Source organism: Heterobasidion irregulare (genome assembly GCF_000320585.1).
Source record: "Heterobasidion irregulare TC 32-1 unplaced genomic scaffold scaffold_08, whole genome shotgun sequence".
In the NCBI taxonomy this organism is placed as follows: domain Eukaryota; kingdom Fungi; phylum Basidiomycota; class Agaricomycetes; order Russulales; family Bondarzewiaceae; genus Heterobasidion; species Heterobasidion irregulare.
This window is the reverse complement of record NW_009258204.1, coordinates 1,247,538-1,267,211: the sequence shown is the minus strand read 5'-3', so window position 1 is coordinate 1,267,211 and position 19,674 is coordinate 1,247,538. Positions and strand designations below refer to the sequence as shown.

Here is a 19,674-nt window from a genome sequence, read left to right as displayed (position 1 = left end):
GCGGTCCTGTATGCACTGTCAATTTCACACAGCTTCCACACCCGCGCAGGCAGATTGCCGCAGCAGGCGTGATTCAGCTCAACATGTCCGGCTGCCATTCATCATCAAAAACCAAGAGCCCGCTGCTCGGGATCAAATCTGTTGCAAGCGTATACCGCAGCGTACACACACCGCGCCATCGACCTTCGGCACGTTCTTGACATCGCCGCGCACGCTCTGGGCCGGGCTGCTACTGCGGAATGGCCATTGCATTGCAAGGCACTTTTGCGGGTATAAGGACAATCATGATTATGTCCCTGATCACGAACAAGAGCTCGTGGCCACACTCCTGCTACACACTACAAGATGTGCCAGATCACGCGTCTACCAGGAAACCGGCCCAGTCCTATTCCTTGTCGCGTCGGGATCGTCGCCAATGTCCTTTGCTCAGGGAAAGCAAGGAGTGTAAGGCAAGCATGATTTGTTTGTTTGAAGCCCCTTATTTAATCATACCCCGTTTTTTTACGCGGTTTCTCTCATGTGCCGCTCTATCTGTCAAATTGGTCTCAATCACATTGCTCCAGTGTACCGAAGTAGAGCAAAATGCGAAAAATCGTGTCCTTGTTTGATGGAAGCAAAAATTCAAAATTCGATATTAACAACTGCGAAGCTCGTGAACAGTAGACCGTGCTTATGGAAAGCCTCAGTTGCCCCATGAAAATGGGCTCCGCTGGGCACCTTGTTGCCGCAGCAACTCCTCATACTCCGTCGCTCTGGTATTTCTGCTATCAAGGTCATGATTCGTTCCGCCAATCGCTTCCCCACACTCTGGGCAACTAGCTCGTTGCGTGGCACCTCCGCACTGTAAGTCGTCATCAAACTCAACACTTCATTCTCTTGATAAGTTGCTGGTCATACACTCACCTCAGTGATAATAAAGGTATGTCCATTGGGACAATTGTAGAAATGGCCGGTGTGGGCTGTTTCCACGTCAGGATGTAAAACAGCAACACGACATGTGTCGAGTACTCACTAAAGTTGAGCGCCCTCACGATCTCCATCTTGTCATCGAGAGAAACAGGCTGATAGGATACGTCCTGTCGAAGAGACCGCTCCAATTCACTCCACTGGTCAATGATGACCTGAGCAGTTGCCGAAAAGTTTTCCTGTAGCCAACTCTTCTCCGCGAGAACGAAAGGTTTTGCCCTATGGTGACTGTTGATGACTTGCGCCATGAATCGCTTTGCAGCGGCCCCTCTGCTCGCAGCTGTGTCACTCAAATCGCTTCGAATCTTCAGCAATACGTTATTGGCCCGGGACATCTCCACCTGGAAACGAAATTTCTCCAAATTTGCACGCATGATGAAGAGAGACGTCTTCGTGACTTGGCGATGTGCCTCTGAACCCCGCGCGATATCAAGGGCAATTTGGGCATCCTTCACGCAGGAATCCAGCAAAAAGTCAGCGTAGAGTCCACAGGCCTCCCAATATGCTGTTTGGCGTCTGTTGACACAAGAGAGTACAAGCTCAACAAGAGTAAAGCGGATCGACAGAGTAATCCAAAAGGCCTCTACAATGAAACGCTTGTCCGCTCGCGGCTGTGGATGTCCAACTTTGATTTTTGCCATGCGCATAGCGTGTTCACGAGGACGACGTGGAGCATGGACAGGGTCCTGCAGTACCGCCTCAGATTCTTGGTCAAAGATGCTGTGGAAGGCTGCTTCCCATGCTTGGATGTGCGAAGAACGAGTAGAGGCTGCCTTCAATGCCTTGTTATAGCCAAGCATAAGCGGCGCAATCACTTGCCCCCATGGTGAGCCAATGGCGTCAGGGATTGTATGGTATTGTGTGTTTGTGGGCGTGATTGATTCCAAGGGGACGGGTGTTTCACGGAAGACTTTGAGTATTTTATCCCTGTTTTTGCGACGCGCCTTCGATGCTGCTTTGGAAATGGAAGATTCTGATGTTGGGATGTTTCCAATGCGGCGCTTCAGATTGACCTTTATGTCCTCTGTTGAGACTCTTCCAATCTCTGCTTGAGATTCGTCGAGCAGTTGAGCCAACTGAGATGCAACATTCCGCTCTAGGATATCTGTATGTAGCGATCTCAGCAGAAGACTCTCAATGTAGTTTGAAGCTATTTACCAAGGTCGGCGCGCTTGAAGATCCGCCCATAACGAGGTGACGTGATGGCTGTGCGACAGGTTGGACACACCGGAGGTTGTTTGTAGCCCAGGGGAGGTTCCTTGCAGTTGAGCCATGGACCATAATCACTTCCTCGTCCATAGTAATCTGTCATTCCGCAATGGCCGTCCAAGGTTTCAACGGTAAAGACATGCCTACACTGAGGCAGAGTGATGACGAGCTCGTCCAGAGTTTCCAAGTCCGGATCAATGTCGGCGAGAGGTCTCTGCATGACAAGGTCGACAATGGATTGGCTGCCCTCTTCCGACACACATATGGGGCACTGTTGAATGTCGCAGGGCTCTCCGCATACTGACAACAAGTACATCGGTTTGAGTCAACGCAACGCATGATCATCAAAGGAAAACCTTACCCGACGGGCATCGATGACCACAACGCAGTGTTCTTTTGCACCTTGTATCACAAGGAAGTCTTGCACAGACCTGAAGAACGCATGAGTTAGGGATGGACATTTAGGATTAAGCCATACTGACCGAGCCGCACGGAACTGGACAAGTAAAGTGTTCGCAGACCCTGCGCACATGTAGAGTAAGATTTATATATGGGTTTGTCTTTAGATGAGCTCGAACTTACCAAGTACACCTCTCCAGGCAGGGTGCACATGGCGTGGAGCATGGTTTTTGGCAACGAGCATGAGGACACATCTGCCGACATGGTTCTGTACAAAATTGAGAATGCGTGTGTTCTTCCGAGCATGGATTCTTGCAGAGATGCTGGCAATAAAGTGGCTTTTGGCAACTATGCTTGCAGTGCTGTTTCCTCGGAACTTGTCCCAGCGTCGGAAGGTTCTCACGCTGGCATGCATGACATTGCGACCGACAATCCCGCCCACAGCAAGCCATCACACCCTTGCACGTAGCTTTACACCTGTAGTTTTCCGGGTCATCGGAGCATCGCATCGCCACGGTGTGCTCGCAATGTGGAAGCATCTTCTCTAGTAAGACATCACAAGTGACATCCTCTAGCTTGTCCGACAGGTGGCTATAAACCCCGTTGAATGATCTGATACACCTGGAGACGATTTCACGTACCAAGGTACATTTTCTTTACTGTGCCCACATGGAAGCTCTACACTGTAGAGGAGGAACTTACAGTCTCCGCAGGCCTCAGCGCATGGCTTATCACACGGATGTCCCTTCAGACAGAGTCGAGCGCAAGACTGCGAACATTTAACATGGATATGCTGAGGGTCATCCGGATGGCACTTGAAGCACAGTCGTCAGCGTAAGTCTCGTGTCGCAGCAGAATATCTGTAAGAGACCTTGTACGGGCACAAATGGCCACATTGTAGACGTCTGCCGCACGGACGTAGGCAACCGCCTGATTTGATTACGAAGTTAGTCCAAGATATATAAGTTGCATGTTTCACTGACCGTCGGGAGACACCTGTTGCAACTTGCCAGGTTCGGAGATGTACTCAACAGCCTGCGGATGATTGTTGCAAGTCACTGGCAGTGCATCTCCGACTGCATCCTGACTCTCTAATTCCTCGATAATCGAGCGCCACATCTGACTGCGAGAGCTGAGGTCTATCGTGTTACCAAATATGATTAGCCCTTCGCGTGCACGCGACAAAGCAACTGGGTTTTGGTCGCATGCTATTAATCTTATGATGAACATAGTCGATTGAAACAAGCACTTGCCGTTTGTGCGGTTTTCAGACTTGCGATCAAAGCAAAACATTAATCGAACTAATCACGGTTCTACGGTGAAGCACTCACCTTCAAAAATCCGATGTTCGCTTTTTCGTTTGTGTTGCGATCGAGACCCTCCAAATTGCTCTCGGGAGCTCCCGAGTTACGAACAAGGGAAAGAATGACTATCTGGATGTACCTCAGTGACTGCAAGAAATAAAGATGACCTTGTCTTACCTTTCCTTCCTCTCCTTGATAGTTATCGATAGTTCGCAGGCGGACCTGTGATGCAAGGCAATGAACAACAATGCGCCAATACCCAGACAACAGAATGAAAACACACCCTGCTCGTGAGCTTTACTTCTTCCATTCGAGTGAAGGGTGCATCGTCGTTCGGATCTTCAGCCTGGTCATCCAGGGCCACCTTGTCGCGTTCATCCAACATAACCACGAATTCATCGGCAAAGGCATCTCGCATTCGTGCTAGCTGACCAAGGTAGCCGCAAAGAACCACGATGTCCCCATCGCTTGTGTAACACCCTTGCCTGAAGATGGGGTTTAGATCACATCGCGATTCCTTACTACTGACGCACCGCAGTAGATGAAGGACAAGATCCTTGATCATGAGAACCTGGTGTGAAAGTTGAATGAGAGAAATTTGTCGACAACGTGTCGTAAAATACGGACCTCGAATATGTTATGCCGGCTCTCCGATTCTTCGCCTTGCTTGTTTTCCACGTGGCTATGGTTGAAGAAGAATACACTCTTTGCCAGTCCTCGGATAGGTGGGTAATCCGTCACAATCTCATGATCCTTGAGTCCAGGGTAGAGAGTGTTCCTGTCGATGCAATCAGCATGCAGAGCGTGTGAAGGATGCACTGGTGTCAATATTCTAGTCTACCTGATGAGATGCGATATCGTTGGTCGCATGCGGCGTTGGACGTTGATAGGCGACATCGGCAATCCGGCCAGTGCAAGCCTCTCCATTAACGACTGGTCGAACTTATACAATTCATTGCCCCTTCTTGAATTGACGGACAGAGCTGGGCATTTACGTCAGATAACCCATGCCAACCCGCGACGCAAAGCTCACAGTAATTTGCAATCGTAGGGCGAAGCTGGAGAGGATCTCCGATCATGATCAAGTGTAGAACCGAGCCTCCCACGAGCGAGCTAAGAACGTGAGCTTCCAAGACTTGACCTGCTTCCTCAACGAGCACTATACGCGGGCCAATCCCCTCATTAAATAGGTGTGCTTTAGCAATTAAAAAGAAATGTGTTCGAAAGATGTCATACCTGTAGCAAAGAAGTTAACTTTGCTGCGCCTGTGTAACAGAAACCGACAGTACGTCAGTGCTTCTCTAATTTTCAGTGACCTATTACGCAAACCTGTTGTTGTGCATCCAATGATATCGACATCTGCAAGGAGTTGCCTCCTAGACTGTCACGAAAATGGTCAAGAATTAAAAGCTCATTTCTTCTGGCACTACGAGACCAGTGTTATCTTACCTCCTCTTTCCCTTCCTCATGATTTATTTGAGCATCTGCAAGCTGTTCTCTTAATCGCTTGAATTCGTTTATTCGGGAGCTGAACAGCTCAGGCCGAAATTGGTCGACCCAGAACTTGTGCAGACGTTGGCGTTCGATGAGTGACATATCCCATACTCTGCCACAGCCATCGAGAAGAAGTTGGCTTAAAGGGCGCGTCGTCGAAGGAAGGACAGGTACAGTGGGGAGGTCGAAAGTACGAAGGAATTCGGTGATGCCTTGGAAGCTGTCAAGCTGTAAACTCCTTGGCTGCGCAGGTGGCGTCGGAGGCCATGGCCTTGAAAGATCTCTCCAAAAAGGGATAGATGTAGAAGCAGTGACCTCTGCTGGAGGCATTGCATCGAGGGCAAAAGACTTCTTCCAGACTTCTTCGGGCGCAACATCCATGTCATTGTCTTCTGAGCTTGAATCGTCCGAGTCCTCTGGAGATATATCTTCATCGCCAGCAAGCTCATTCTCGGGATGCTCGCGTGACAAGATTGCGTACTTATTCGCAGGGCCTACGTCCTCTTGTGTATGATGGGTAGCTGGTAGCGATAAACTCCGTAGAAACTCGAGATCTCTGCCATTGACCCAGAAGTCATACAACGAATCATCCACTGCACGTTGGCGGCCATGGTGGCCTACCACGTACCAGGCATCCACGGCACCGTCAGCTTGGAGCGATATTTCTTGAAGCGCGGAAACCCAGCGGGGTGGGCAAACGAGTTCACAGTGATGCTCCGGATAGTTCAACTCGAGGCTTTGACTGATCTCTGCAGGGTCAATGGCGCTACGGAGAAGCTGTTCCATGCTATGCGTTACGGCTTCTTGCATCACTTTCAGATCGCGATGCCGTTGAGCGAATGAGCGATCGAGACGGGACTGTCCTGCGGCCAACTCCCGCGTTTCCATAGAGAATTGAGAAAGACGTTCATCCGCTGACCGTGAGCCGAGCCTTACGATGTTTGTTGTGATACCAGCGTCCAAAACGGACGACAGCATATGATCCAGCGCATGATTCGTGAAGGCGATCATGAGGATGGGCCCCAATTTGTTGGCGACGAGGACGCGCAATAATTCGACACCAGTGTAGCTCTGGGTAAGTAAGTCAGTTATAACAAATTACGACTAGACCCGCGTGTAACTCACTTTACCCGTGCCAGGAGGGCTTTGTGAAAGCGAGAAGGGATTCAGTTCGAGGTCGCGGGGAAAGACGCGGGACTTACCCTTGTATCAAAGCTACTTCCCGCGTCAAAGCGTCGACGATGGCATCTGCTTGACTAGGATCCAAACGGCTTCCTTCTCGCAAAGCCCGTCGAGCATGCGCAACAGAATGATCTTCCGTCGACATCTGAAGATCAACCGGCTCTTCACCCGGCGCGGAGGCGAACAGCCCCGATAAGTTATAAGAGAAACCGGGTGTTGTTGCATACAACGGAGGATCAGAACGGATCGTGCTCAGATATCCTGGCGGGTGATGGACAAGATATTTCGCAAATGGAATCCGTGTTGGCTCCGCTCGGAGAGCCTCTAAGAATGGCCGAATGGCCTCGAACAAGACGGGCGACTCGACCAGCAACCTGAGCTCTCCATGCTGTTCATCCCCAGCGCTCTTCAAGCTCTGAAGGATGCGTAGCTCAATTTCTGGGTCGAAGAAGGCAACGCGAACGTCGATTGTATCTGGCGAGCGCGCCGCTGACTCGCTCAAGTCACGAGCAGAGGTGGCCAAGGTTCCCAAGTTGATAGATGTGTTGTTCCCAGATCGCCAGACCAACGCCACCAGACCACCTTGCATGAGCCGCTTTCCTCCCGCACCGTCCCAGAACATCCGCCGCTCCTGTGCTCGTGCCGACCGCGCTCGACCAGGAGGCGTATCCAGAGACATCGTGACAGTGATGCCTCGGCGGCCAGGGGTCAAGATCTTGAAAGCGACGTTCGTGTAGATGTTGAATATGACGCTTTCTTGGCTATCGGCAGGCCCTCGATACTTGCCGCCACACTTCTTCAGAATATCCCCGAGTCGCGTTTTATTTCCCAGATCCATGCGCTGCAGATCGTCTAGGACGAGCTGAATCGAAGCTCGGAGAGGCGCGCTGGAAATTGGCCTGAGCGCGAGAACGAATGCAGGCGGAGAACAAGATACGCACGTCAGTTCTTCTCGAAGCAGCCGGAACTGTATGTCGAGGAGCCGCTGCATGCTGTCGGCAGGGTACGGATGCGGCGCATTGTAGATATTTGCAGGCAAAAATGGGGGGATGCGCGATACAAGTTCGTCGTGCGTCGGGGCGATCCGGATTTTGTCTATGTCGACAAAGTCGTTATCGTGTCTGGGCCTGTTTAAAATTGCCAGTCAACTCAGATGATCCACGCACAGAAGATGCGGATGCTGACCCCTGCTTGCGCTCCGTTCCCGGTCCTTCGTATGTTTGCCTCAAGGCCGCCACGATGCCTTCGCTCGGGCCCGCAATAGGGAACTGTGGGAGGCTCTGCTCTTGCTTCGAACGATCTGCCAGCTCTCGTTCGCGCTTGACAATATTCACAGATAGCGCGACCTTCCTCCGGAGCTCTCGGAGGATGAAGTCTCGTGTGCTCTGCGGAGAGTCTTGGAAGGGGCTCTCGAATTTGGGCAAGGTTGATTCGACATCGCTGACCCACTCCTCCGTCCACATGTCCAAATTGTCGACGAGAGAACTCAATCGTGGGTAGATTTGGACGGAATTCTTGAATCGCGTGAGACATCTATGGTGTTCGGTGAGATGTGGTTGCCGAGAGGACCTTAGCAGCCACTCACTCAAAGAGAAGACTGGCCAAAGTGACCAATATCTGGTTCCCGAAGGGGGGCTTCATACGGGTGAAGGCAGGATCACGGAACGAGCGCTCTTTCATCATAGTCGACATGCTTGTTTCGACAACATCCGCAAAGGCTTCGATATTGTCCAGCACACACAGAAACAGAGCGCTACGCGCGACGTCAGGAACGAAACGACACGTCGTGATCAGATTCCTTACTTTTGGAATTTAGACTGTGTGCTTTTCACGACGAAATCGGACGACAGGTACTGTGAGGAGCGACATTCGTGAGTAAAATCCACGGCCGGACAGAGCCGATCTGTTCACCTTTAACAACGGCACATACGCTCTCTGGAAAGAGAGGGTGGTGCTGCTCTGGCCCGCCTTTGTAGACACCGGGGACCATTCGATCATGTTGCGTATCCTAGGCAAACCCTTATCCTGTGACACACACTCACTTTCAGCACTCTCAAAATTGTCTGTGGGATAGCCGACTCACCGAAGCCACGACTTCAAGGAACAGCTTGAACCTTGGTCAGACAACAGGACATACGAGACGGTGGTCAGTCGGAAGTTGAGCCTCACCTGTCCATCTTCAGGCGTCTGGCATCAACAAGCCAAGTCAGCCTTCATCCGTCTCGAATCCAGCGCATCACACACTCACCCACGACGCGTTCGTGCTCTGGGCGCTGCTCAGCGCGGCCACGAAGGCGTAGATATTGAAGGTGGTCGCGAACCGATAATCGTCGTGCAGGAACTGTCGGAGCGCCGCCTGTACCTGGCTGGGCGTCGTCGTCGACGCGTCGTCGGCACCAAAAAAGACGTCCGTCCCGGCCCCGACGAGCTTCGCGAGCCCGCTCTCGGTGAGAAACGGCGGTGCGACGGCGTCCGCGGCGGGCGGGGGAGCGGTGACCGCGGAGCGGAACGCAAGGCCCGTTCTCCACGACGAGCGCACGGCGTCGCCGTCTGCGGCCCCCGCCTCGGGTGCGCGCCGGTGCTCGTATCGGCAGGCAAACTCGAATCGGCAGAGCCCTGTGTTCCAGAAGGACGTGCAGACGCCCGGCGGCGCGCGAGCCCCGCCGTCGCGCTGCCTCCACGACGGAGGCGTGGACGTGAGCGCGCGGGACGGCGTGGCGAAGGGGCTGTCTGGCGATAGGCGAGCCCCGCCGTCGCGCTGCCTCCACGACGGGGACGTGGGCGTGAGCGTGCGGGACGGTGTGGCAAAGGGATTATCCGAAGGCTGAGAGTGGACAAAGCGGCACGCGCTACCGTTTCGGCAGCCGCCGGAGGTGTTGTAGTATCGGCATAGTATTGAAGGGGCCATGCGTGTCGACGACGGTCAATGGTGAGGTGGGTGTACGATGTGGGCAGGTAGGCAGATAGATGAGCGGAGAGAGGACGTTCGCCCTTGCCCTGCTGCTTTTGACCCATCCGTTCAGAGGAGGAGCGCTCACCCATGCTCTCTGGATATCACCCCATGCGGTGGGTGCTGGGGTGAGCTGAGAAGTCTGCCTCGTGCCGGTATTGAAGGCGTGTTGGGTACTAAGATGGAAACGCCCATTCCAGGTCTTGCTGTATCCTTTGATCAGCTATGACGGCGAAGAGCAAATAGAGACTGTGTACATCGTATCTGGAAGAGTGCAGCCGCTGGAGTGCACGAAGAAAGTGGATATCGCCATGAAGTGGGCGAGTTGTCCTTCCCTATTTTGCGATGCATGCTCCGTTAGGGCGCAGTGCTTGAGGCGAAGAAGGTAATTGCGCAGCATAGACGCACTGCAGCATGTCCTCATATCTCGACATCGCGCACACAGGTGATGTGCTGAAGAGACCTATCACTTCAGAAATCCCGCATTGGAAGCTGCTTATCGGAAGGCGAACACGCGAGTGACATGTTCGAGTGCATGCGCCACAGAGCGGATCCACGGACACTATAGACCCCTAGTTGTACAGGGTTTCAGTGATGAGCTCACTGTTCTCCGGACCGCAAATTGAATACCAATTAGAGTACCTAAACACATTTGAAAGGGAATGCTTTCACTGTTCTGATTTTTTTTTTATGGGGAAAAGCAGGAAGATGCCTGGTAAGGATCCCCGATTGAGCAAGGGGTGTTAGAAAGAGGCGGAAGTTCGAGCGTCAAACGGTCTCAGACACACCAGCGATGATTCGATGCGGCATGTTCATCGCGTGCGTGGTACACTGCAAGACGGTGGGTATGCGTTTGATGAAGAGCCGATCAGTATGGCAGTCGCCAGAGAGTGTGCCAAGCAGACGAAGGAGGCAGATTTGTAGAGTATTAATGGTGATACGATGGTGCCATATGAACAGCTATGACATGAGCAAGACAGTGGGGGAGAATCCAAAGTGGAAGCTGGTCGTGGGGATACGAGCATCATGGTATGACGATCTCTTCGAATATTGTGAGGCAAGGGGCTCGAGGAAGTCGCAGTCGGAATAGCTCACACGACTGAAGAAATGGCATGCGTGTTCGGAGGCAAGGTGTCGACTGCGAGAGACGGAGGAAAAGCAGAATGAGAGGGCCGATCGCCGATCGGAGAGTAATAACAACATCGCGGTTGTCCGGCCGAGGAGCCAATGCCAGCGGAGCCGCGGCGGACCACCAAACCGTCACTCCCGACGATGGCCGCTCGACTCAGCGAACGCGCCCTTCGTCGCTACTGTATAGTACAGTACCGTACTTGTACCGTTCATATGCATTTCGAGCGCTCTATTCGAAAGCCGATCCCCGCGCCCACTCTCAGGCGTTGTGCAACGTACGAGCACACATGACTGAACCGTAGGGCGCGAGCCATCCGAAGGCGCCACAAATATTAGCAGCAGCAGCACCATACAGCACTATGAGCAGCAGCAGGTTCAGAGCCTCGATCGACGCGTTCCGTCTCTCCCCAGCTCCAAGTGCCCAAAGGTTCAAATATTCACGCGTCGCGCAGAGGCGAATCGACGGCTGTTCCGCACTCGAGGACGTGCAAAGTCCGGACGCGCATCTTAACACAGGACGACTGTCTTCCGTGTCGGTCAGCAGCGGAGACTAGGACGCGCGTGTGCGCGTATATGCGCGCGCGTCGAATATGAGTATGAGCTACGGACGTTCTCGGGGCGTCGCGACGCGCATCCGTGGGCGCTGGGCAGAGCAGAGCGACACGCACCTGGCCGCCTCGCGACGGGGAGAAAGCCATCGGGGACCGCCGTCGCTCGCCCCGCGCAAACCTCCGCCTCAACAAACCCACTCGAAACCCCACCTCGCAAAGACAACACGCACGCGCCACCCCGCGCCGCCGACGCCAAACGAAAGCAAGTTGCTGATTAATGTAGAGACAAACGAGCGAGAGGCGGATACACTCGTTCTACCCCACCCGCCCTCCCTCCCCTCCTCCTGCTCTCCCCTCCCCTGCTCTCCCTCCCCCTCGCGCACTACCGCGCCGCGGCAACGGCGGCGGGGGGCATCTTGATCGCGCTCCTGCCCGCGCTGCCGGTGGGGACCTCCGACTCGCCGAGTTCGCCGGGGACGTACGGCGCCTCCGCGTGCGCGGGGGCCGCGAACACGTCCGCATGCGCGAGCGGGTCCTCCGCGTCCTCGGACGGGGCGGGGAAGGTGGAGGTGGGGAGGCGGAGGAGGTGCGGGGGCGTGCGGGTGAGGTAGAGCCTGTGGAGTGCGTCCTCTGCGGCCTGTGAAGACAGACATACATGGCAAATAAAAATGAAAAGGGGGAGGTGGGGAGGTGTGAGCGAGAGAGAGGAGAGAGGGGGAGAGGGGAGGGAGAGGGACGGACGCGGAATTCGGCCATTTGGAGGGAGCTGCCGAAGCCTTCGCCGAGCTTGTCTGCGCCGGAGAAGATGCCGACGACGAAGACGGGGGAGTTGGAGAAGCGGCCTGTCTCCTTGAGCAGCCTGTGCGCGGGCGGGCACGGGCGCGGTGGTGAGTGAACCCGACGCTGCGGGTTGTGTCGCGGCGGAGAAGCTCACCTGGAGACGGGTTTTTCGCGGCCGAACTTTGCGACGGTGTCGACGAGGTTGAGTTTTGGGTCGCGGAACTTGATCATGGCGCGGAGGTCGATGTCGCGGGAGAGGAAGTAGGCGTGGGCGAAGGCGCGGGCGGTGGGGAGGGAGCGCTGCTGGTAGATGAGGGCGGTGAGGGCGCGGGGGATGGAGGAGAGGGCGTCGTAGTGCATGACGCCGAAGCGGGTGAGGGTCGGCGGCTGGGAGCACGTGAGCAGCGAGAAAGAGAGAGAGAGAGAGGGTGGAGAGTAGAGAGAGAGGAGAGAGAGGAGAGAGAGGGAAGTGTACGGACTGTTCTGTTCCAGCGGAGGAGGGGCGCTGCGCCGATTTCGCGGGCGACGGCTGCGCAGGTGAGGGGCCCGACGTAGGCGCTGACCGCGGCCTTGAGGACGCGGGTGGGGAGGTGGGGGTAGGACGCGTCGAGGTGCTCGGCGGCGAAGAGGCCGAGGAGGGAGTTGCCGAGTGCGGCGAGGTTGGCGTTGGCGGCGGGTGCGGGGTCAGCGGGGCGGTGCTTCGCGTGGAGGGCGAGGAAGGAGGGGTGGGTGCACGCCTGCTGGATGTGCGGGGGCTGGAGGGTGGCGCCGAGGCCGATGCGGTGTGCGAGGGCGGAGAGGGCGGCGGGGGGCGGGGGCTGGAGGGCGGCCCAGGAGTCGGGGTCGAAGGAGGCCAGCCGCGAGGAGCCTGCGAGGGCGTGTTTTGGGGGGAAGGCCTTGAGCGCACTGAGCGGCACTGCGGCGGCGAGCTTCGCGGCCATGTCGTCTGCCAGCCAACCCGTCCCCCCGCCGCCCGCTTTTTGCTCTCTCGGCAGTTGCCGGTCGCTCGTCCCAATGGGGTTCCATCGCCTGCCCGCCCTCGCGCACGCCCAGCTGGGCTGTGCTGCCCTCAGCCTCAGCCTCAGCCTCAGCCTCAGCCCCTTCCTCCTCCCTCTCCCTCCTCTCTGCCCTCCCATGGCGGTTCTCTCCCTGCCGCTGTCCTTCTCAAACTCGTTCTGGTCACAGGACTACAGAAAGGGCCTCGACGTCCTCTACAAAAAGCTAGAACAGGTCCGCCGTGCCACGTTGCCTCCTCTCGCCCCCACTCACCGCGCATCGCACAGGGCTCCGCTGAGAATGCAGAAATAGTCGCTTTCATAAGGGTGCGTCCCCCCGCCCCCGCCCCCGCCCCCGCCCAGTCTCCGCTCACCCAACGCTCGTTTCCTAGGCTCGCGCAGATGCAGAAGCCAACCTCGCCTCCGCCCTCATGCACTCTCCCCCAGAAGGTACGTCACCGGCGCCCACTCTCCTCGCCCTTCCCGAGCCCATCTCTCCTGCCCGCAGGCAAGGGCTTCACCGCAGACGACGGCGCGACCCTCCTCATGGCCTTCCGCGGCCTCCAGGCTGAATCCGTAAAGCAGGGCGAAGTACACAAGTCCATCGCACACGAGCTCAACACCCTCGTCCTCGACCCCTTCCACGAATGGGCCACGGCCTACCAGGTGCGCACCCCGCACTCGCACTCGCACCCGTTTCCCGCGCACCGTCCTGACACACCCTCCCCCAGGATCGCCTTCACCAGAGCAAAGCCACCCTCCTCGACGGCTACTTGCGCTCCTACGAGCACGCCCAGGGCGAGGTGCGCAGCGATCGGTCTCGCACCGCCGTCTTCTCACGCGCACCCTTCTTGTCTCCAGGTCTCAAAGCTGAAACACCAGTACCTCGCCAAAGTCCGCAAGGCGGACGAGGCCGAAGACGAGTAAGCGGCTCACCCGATCTCTCTTGACCCCGAAAATCACTGATGATCGTCCGCCAGCGCCAAGTTCGCCCCGGGCAGCGAACTGAGCGACAAGTACACCACCTCGCCGCGCCTCGCCCCCCGGGACGCCCGCGCGTCCGCCAGTCCGCGTCTTAACCCTCAGCGCGGCGCCAGCATCTCCGAGCGCATCGCCCAGCGCCTCAAGGATATCCAGCGCAAGACCGCCAACGCGACCGCCTCGCCCGGACCCGACGACCTCCCGCCCCCGGCCCCGCCCAAGCCCGACAAGGGCAAGGGTCGCGCCCTCGACCCCGATGCCGTCCACGACATCAGCATGTCGCCCCCGCCACTGTCCCCGCCGCTCCCGCCCGCGAAGCTCCTCATCCCCCAGCCCCCCGCGTCCCCCATGCCCCCGATGCCCCCCTCCCCCCTCCTCCTCGCCGGCCTCTCTCTCCCACCCTCCGCCATCTCAGACCTCCTCGCCCGCGCCGCCGCCGAGCTCCCGCTCCGCCCCGTGCGCTTCCCCATCCTCGGCGAGTACCAGGACTGCTTCACGGGCGAGGAGCTCGTCACGTGGCTCGTCCACAACGTGCAGGGCCTCGGGGACAGCCTCGACCGCGCGGAGGACGCCGCGCGCGACCTCACTGAGCGCGAAGGCCTCCTGCGCCGCATCGGCGAGTTTGGCAACATGTTCGAGGCGTCTGACGACGCATTTTATCAGTTCAGGCCCAAGGCGTTCGAGCTCGGGAAGCATGGCGCCGCGACCACCGCCACCGCCACCGCCGCGGGCGACGTCGCGCCGTCGCCGACGACGGCAAAGCTCGCTGACAACCTCGTCAAGCGGTCCAACAACCTCTTCAGCGTCGTCTCCAAGGCGCTCAACACCACCACCGGCGGGAGCGCGGAGCCCCCTTACGTGCGCGCGCGTGCGGACGCGGACGCGGCCGACCGCGCGTACCGCGTGGCCGTGCGCAAGCTCGACCGGCAGCGGCTCGCGCTCGAGGAGCGCATCGAGGACGCGCTCAAGACGCTGCAGACGTGGGAGGCGGAGCGGCTGCGCGCGGTCAAGACGGTGCTGCTGCAGTTCCAGGGCACGCTCGCGAACCTGCCGCGCGCGCTCGAGCCGGCGCTGGAGCGCTCGCGCGCGCGCATCGCCGCGTTCCTGCCCGAGGCGGACCTGCTCGCGCTCATCGAGCGCTACCGCACGGGCCCGTTCCGCCCGCGCGCGCCCGTGTACGAGAGCGTCGCGCACGACGACGCGGACGTGCTGTTTGGGGTTGATCTGCGCAAGTGGGCCGAGGGCGGCTGGGCGGCGCTGCGTGCCGGGGAGGAGCGCAAGGACGCGCTGCCGCCCGTGGTGCCCGCGCTGCTTGCGGGCCTCGCGGCGGCGTACGCGCGGCTGCCGAGCGACGACGGTGAGTGCTTCCCGTGTGCGGTCGTTTCTGCGATGCGCGTGCTGACGCGGAAGCGGCCGGCGCAGAGAAACGCAAGGTGTGGATATACGAGGTGCCGCTGCCCGCGGTGCACCACCTGCGCGAGAGCCTGAACGCGGTGCCGCCCGAGCAGGCGATCCCGCTCGAGATCATGGACAAGTACGACGCGCCGGTGCTCGCGAGCACGGTGAAGCTCTGGATGCTCGAGCTCGACCCACCGCTCGCGCTCTGGGAGGGCTGGGACGACGTCCGGCGGATATACCCTTCTGGTGCGTGTGTCTCCCGTCTGCAGTTGTGCGCGCGGAGGATAGGGGCTGACGGACGCGGTAGTGGGCGCGTCGGCACAGGGCGAGCAGGGTCCCGAGGCGGAGCAGCTGCGCATCGAGGCGCTGCAGACCGTGCTGCAGCGGTGGCCGAGGGTCCATCTGTCCGTGCTCGACGCCATCGTCGGGCACCTCCGCTCGTGAGTCTTTTTTTTTGCGGGGCGACGACGGCGCCGGTGGCTGACTGACTGACGGTGTATCGCTTGGGCAGGCTCATCGACGCCACCGCAGAGGCGGCGGAGAGCAACGAGGTGTATATCACGAAGCTCGCGCTTTCTGTTGGTAGAGGTGGGTCGTCGCGGTTTTTTTCCTCGTCGTGTTGGGGGTCGGCGCTGAATGATGCCCCGCACAGCCGTCGTTCGGCCCAAGGTCGAGACAGAGATGTCCATCCAGGACCGTCATCCCGCCCGTAAGTCCCCGCGTTCCTCCCCCCCCCCTCCCGATCCTCAGACCACGGCGCGCCGCCGACCCCCACCGCTTTCCAGTGTTCTTCGTCGACCTCGTTACGCACTACGCGGCGGTCCTCCCGCCGACGCTCGCCAAGAAGAAGCGCGAGTCAGAGCGCAAGGTCCCGCTCCGGAAACGCACCGCGCCCGTCGACATGCGCATGAGCAGGAGCAGGCTCTCCGTCGGCACCGACGCGCGCGACTGGCTCGCTGCCCAGCGCGCCAGTGGCAACGTCCCCCCGCCCGTCCCGCCGCCCGTGCCGCAGATCTCGGCGCCGACGCCGGTGTTTGCCGGCGAGCGCCAGCCGGAGTGGGTCGCGCAGGGCGCGTCGCCGAGCCCGATCGCGGAGGCCGTCGAGGCCGTCGCGTCTCCCGCGCAGCCCCCCGCTCCTCTCGAGCCTGAGCCCGTGCCTGCGCCCTCTCCCGAATCCGAGCCCACACCCGAACCTGCGCCTGCGCCCCCCGCTGCGAACGACGACGCCCTGCCCCCGCGTCCGTCGTTCAAGGAGCCCTCTCCCGAGCCCGACGCCCCGCCTCCGCGCCCGTCGTTCAAAGAGCCGCCCCCGGAGCTCGACGACCTCCCGCCCCGCCCCGCCGCGTTCAAAGAGCCCGCGCTCGACGACGCATCGCCGCCCCCGCGGCCGTCCTTCGCCGAGCCGCCCCCCGAGTCCGACGAAAAGACGCCGTCCGCGGCGACCGTCGTCGTCGGCACGCAGCCCGCGTCCCCGGGCTACGCCCCGTCCCCGCGCGCCGGCAGCCCCGCCTCGTCCGCGCGCATGCGCTCGCCCATCTCCCCCGCGCTCGCCAGCCCGCTCTCGGGCAAGGGCTCGCGCAGCCCGTCGCCGTCCGTGAACGAGGACCAGCCGCTCAGCGCGGGCCGCGCCTCGCTCGCGCGCACCGTCTCGAGCGAGGCGTCGCGCCTCCGCGGGCCGCGCAGCTCGCGCCCGCCGCGCACGCCCGGCGGGAGCGGCAGCGTGAGCAACATGGTCGCGAACCTGAACCGCCACTCGCTGCAGGGCGGCGCGGGCGGGTCTCCGCGCGCGACGTCGCCGCCTGCGTCGGCGGGCGGGTTGAAGGGCCGCCGGCCGCCGTCTTCGCTCGTGGAGGAGCGGCGGCGGAGCCTTGTCGGGGCTGGTGGGAAGGGCGCGCTGTCGAGGCGGACGATGGAGAGCGACGCGGAGGATAATATCGTGAACTGAGGCGGTGTGGTGTTCGGTGGATCTTTGAGGTTGGTGTGATCTATATGTGGGCCGCTGGTTGGGCGTATTGCTCGATGGTTTGTTTGGACGGTATATTACCCATGCGATGTCTTGCGAATAGTATTTACTTGGATGTATTGTCGCTGGTTGATGATTAGGGGTCCGTCATCCGTGGAGAATCAAACACGGTATGGAACGCGTGCGATGTCAGACTGCGTTGGGGGGCAACACTGATGGGAGTGGAAGCGGAAGCGGACACTCAGCTCTCGGGCTGTCCCAAGAGTGGTTTTGATTCAAGAAAAAATGGAGACATGGGAATAAATAACGAGGTAGACATGTACATCGGATATGTACGACGTGATTGGCTGCTAAGACGATTCGCGGTCATGCGGGGATGCTCCGAGCGAGCCGTGACCCGACCGCAGCCACCGCTTGACCCGCCCGCCGGCTCGTCTCCTCCGTCTCCCGCAATCGCCGCGACGGCCCGTGGACCTCGTGTATCCGCCGCAGTGCACTCGGGATCGCCATTCCAGTTGTCGAGATCGTCGTCTGGTGGCTCCCAAGTGGGATCCTCGTCGTCGTCGAGGAAAGTGGTGCCGTTGCTCGGCGGGTTTATGATAATGTAGCGGTCTTGTCGGTAGGTACGAGTCGACGACATAGGGCATGTTGTCGTTCTCTGCGGGTGCGGCTGCTATCCCAGCACGAGCTCCTTGGTCTAGCTAATGGGTGTAGCCGCCGCCGCCGTCATCAATGCCTGGGCGCCAAAATTCTTTTTTCGATGCGTTCAGTGATTTGTTCGAGGCGGGCCGGTGCCATGGCAGCAGCCCATCTTGTTAAGGTTTTGAGACTTGTGGGTTCATGCTCAAGTGGTGAAAGGTGGCGAAAGACCTGACACGAAAACTGTCAAGATGCTTCGAGGATCAGAGTATTTGCCGGTGCGTCAAGCCTTCGATGATCGATCTCTCAGCACAGAGGAAAGAGCGGGGAGAATCGTTCGTACTTGTAATGTCTAACATAGGGTTCTACTACCTTGATAAGACAATGAATGGGATTTAATAATGATCGATCTGTTCGTTACGGCCACCCACGCCTTACCCATGTCCCAAGAGCGACCACCGCCGCCCGCAATGCACAGGCCGAGCTGGCCGGCAAGTATATGATCTGTGTTAGAAGGAATGTCGGTAGCAGGGCGGTGGGGCCGCCCAGTCACAGCCAGAGCCCCCTGAATCTTCGGTTGGATACAGCCAATGAGACATTGCCTGTGTGGTCGTAAGAGGGGGTGAAGCGGGCGGGGGATGAAGACATGTGTGAGAAGATATTTTACATTGTCGAAAAGGCCGTGGGAGTTTTGAACGAGTGCGATAATCTGGGTGAAGTTGGCGGCGATCACGTTCTGCTTCACGCCGCAACCATGACTCTCATTCATCTCATCTTCAGCGAGCCGGCCATCTACGACAACGTCTTTGACTACTGTTCTACTGTCACTCTGTTTCGCCTCTCTCGGATATGTCGCATCAGCCGCGATGCATTCCAGTCTTACCTCCAGCGCACTTTCAATGTCGACCGCCTTCTCTCGCACTATTTCGATCGCCCCGACACGTTTCGTTCTCTTCAAGCACGGACGGATACCGTGATCTCTGGAGCTGCCGCGGCCGACTTCTTTGCTCGCTCGCGTTGGGATCCGAATCTCGTGCTGCAGATCTGTGTTCCAAGGGACCACTTGAAGGACGTCGGCGACTGGATCCAAGACTCTGGATACGTCTTTCAGCCTGATCGAGGCCACTCGGGTGCGTTTAAGCTCGCGATTGACGAGATCGGCGATGAATACGAGCAAATGGAGTCCCACGGACAATGGGTGGGAGGCATTGCTGGTGTCTATACCTTCGTGAACTCAGCGGCCCGTCGGGGATCAAACAAAAGCGTGGAGATTCGGCTCGTCGCTGCGCTCAGGTCCCCGATCGAGGTTGTTCTTTGTTCGCGGTGCAGTACGTCCGTCCTATTCCTGGGTCCCTGCTCGGTTGAACTCAATATCCTTCATTCAGCATCGGTCATGAACTTTATCACACACGACACAGCCTACTCTGTCTATCCGCGGGCTACGTTTGAAAGCCTGGTCGCCTTGGTCTCTCCCTTCCACGACGGCCCGTTTGAAGATACACAGCTATACTACACCGCCGGCGGGGGCAATCTGCTTGTCGAGCCTCCCGGCACGGCACCGTCGTATCCCGCCTTTCTAGAAGACCTTGCGACGCGCGAGCCGTCGTTACTTCTAGGCGGGCGCTGGATTGACGACAGTTCAAGCTGGGTACTGCCTCTTGCCTCTTCGGATTTGCTCGCCGATGACCAGTCTCACCATCCTATGACTGAAACACACCCGTAGTGTTCTCTT

The 19,674-nt window shown here is 58.5% G+C and overlaps 6 protein-coding genes across 6 annotated transcripts; 3 read left to right on the top strand and 3 right to left on the bottom strand.

Annotated features, from left to right (window-relative positions):
• Positions 1-682: 682 nt before the first annotated feature.
• Positions 683-9,462, bottom strand: HETIRDRAFT_50265 (uncharacterized protein; the record flags this gene model as incomplete). The annotated part of the gene is made up of 29 exons (XM_009550475.1): positions 683-841; positions 904-959; positions 1,013-2,071; positions 2,125-2,475; positions 2,537-2,606; positions 2,658-2,697; positions 2,758-3,165; positions 3,216-3,388; positions 3,446-3,504; positions 3,558-3,782; positions 3,902-4,007; positions 4,056-4,100; positions 4,162-4,363; positions 4,412-4,449; positions 4,506-4,656; positions 4,720-4,861; positions 4,912-5,056; positions 5,115-5,143; positions 5,208-5,259; positions 5,328-6,443; positions 6,498-6,516; positions 6,575-7,441; positions 7,496-7,681; positions 7,740-8,087; positions 8,140-8,307; positions 8,358-8,407; positions 8,466-8,606; positions 8,803-9,229; positions 9,332-9,462. 29 exons carry the CDS (start codon positions 9,460-9,462, stop codon positions 683-685), a joined length of 6,963 nt encoding a protein of 2,320 aa, XP_009548770.1.
• A 1,532-nt stretch (positions 9,463-10,994) lies between these two features.
• Positions 10,995-11,464, top strand: HETIRDRAFT_453511 (uncharacterized protein; the record flags this gene model as incomplete). The annotated part of the gene is made up of 2 exons (XM_009550966.1): positions 10,995-11,120; positions 11,177-11,464. 2 exons carry the CDS (start codon positions 10,995-10,997, stop codon positions 11,462-11,464), a joined length of 414 nt encoding a protein of 137 aa, XP_009549261.1.
• A 104-nt stretch (positions 11,465-11,568) lies between these two features.
• HETIRDRAFT_453510 (uncharacterized protein) lies at positions 11,569-12,907 on the bottom strand (the record flags this gene model as incomplete). The annotated part of the gene is made up of 4 exons (XM_009550965.1): positions 11,569-11,823; positions 11,928-12,045; positions 12,121-12,353; positions 12,446-12,907. 4 exons carry the CDS (start codon positions 12,905-12,907, stop codon positions 11,569-11,571), a joined length of 1,068 nt encoding a protein of 355 aa, XP_009549260.1.
• A 193-nt stretch (positions 12,908-13,100) lies between these two features.
• Positions 13,101-17,497, top strand: HETIRDRAFT_155992 (uncharacterized protein; the record flags this gene model as incomplete). The annotated part of the gene is made up of 15 exons (XM_009550964.1): positions 13,101-13,196; positions 13,250-13,288; positions 13,354-13,411; positions 13,470-13,627; positions 13,693-13,764; positions 13,823-13,884; positions 13,942-14,665; positions 14,705-15,096; positions 15,127-15,299; positions 15,365-15,586; positions 15,648-15,780; positions 15,852-15,928; positions 15,993-16,049; positions 16,126-16,741; positions 16,895-17,497. 15 exons carry the CDS (start codon positions 13,101-13,103, stop codon positions 17,283-17,285), a joined length of 3,270 nt encoding a protein of 1,089 aa, XP_009549259.1. The 3' UTR covers positions 17,286-17,497.
• A 47-nt stretch (positions 17,498-17,544) lies between these two features.
• HETIRDRAFT_104299 (uncharacterized protein) lies at positions 17,545-17,943 on the bottom strand (the record flags this gene model as incomplete). The annotated part of the gene is made up of 1 exon (XM_009550963.1): positions 17,545-17,943. The coding sequence occupies one exon, from the start codon at positions 17,941-17,943 to the stop codon at positions 17,545-17,547; it is 399 nt and encodes a 132-aa protein (XP_009549258.1).
• Positions 17,944-18,696: 753 nt separating this feature from the next.
• On the top strand, positions 18,697-19,665 carry HETIRDRAFT_453507 (uncharacterized protein; the record flags this gene model as incomplete). Its single annotated transcript, XM_009550962.1, has 2 exons — positions 18,697-19,270; positions 19,328-19,665. 2 exons carry the CDS (start codon positions 18,697-18,699, stop codon positions 19,663-19,665), a joined length of 912 nt encoding a protein of 303 aa, XP_009549257.1.
• Positions 19,666-19,674: the final 9 nt, after the last annotated feature.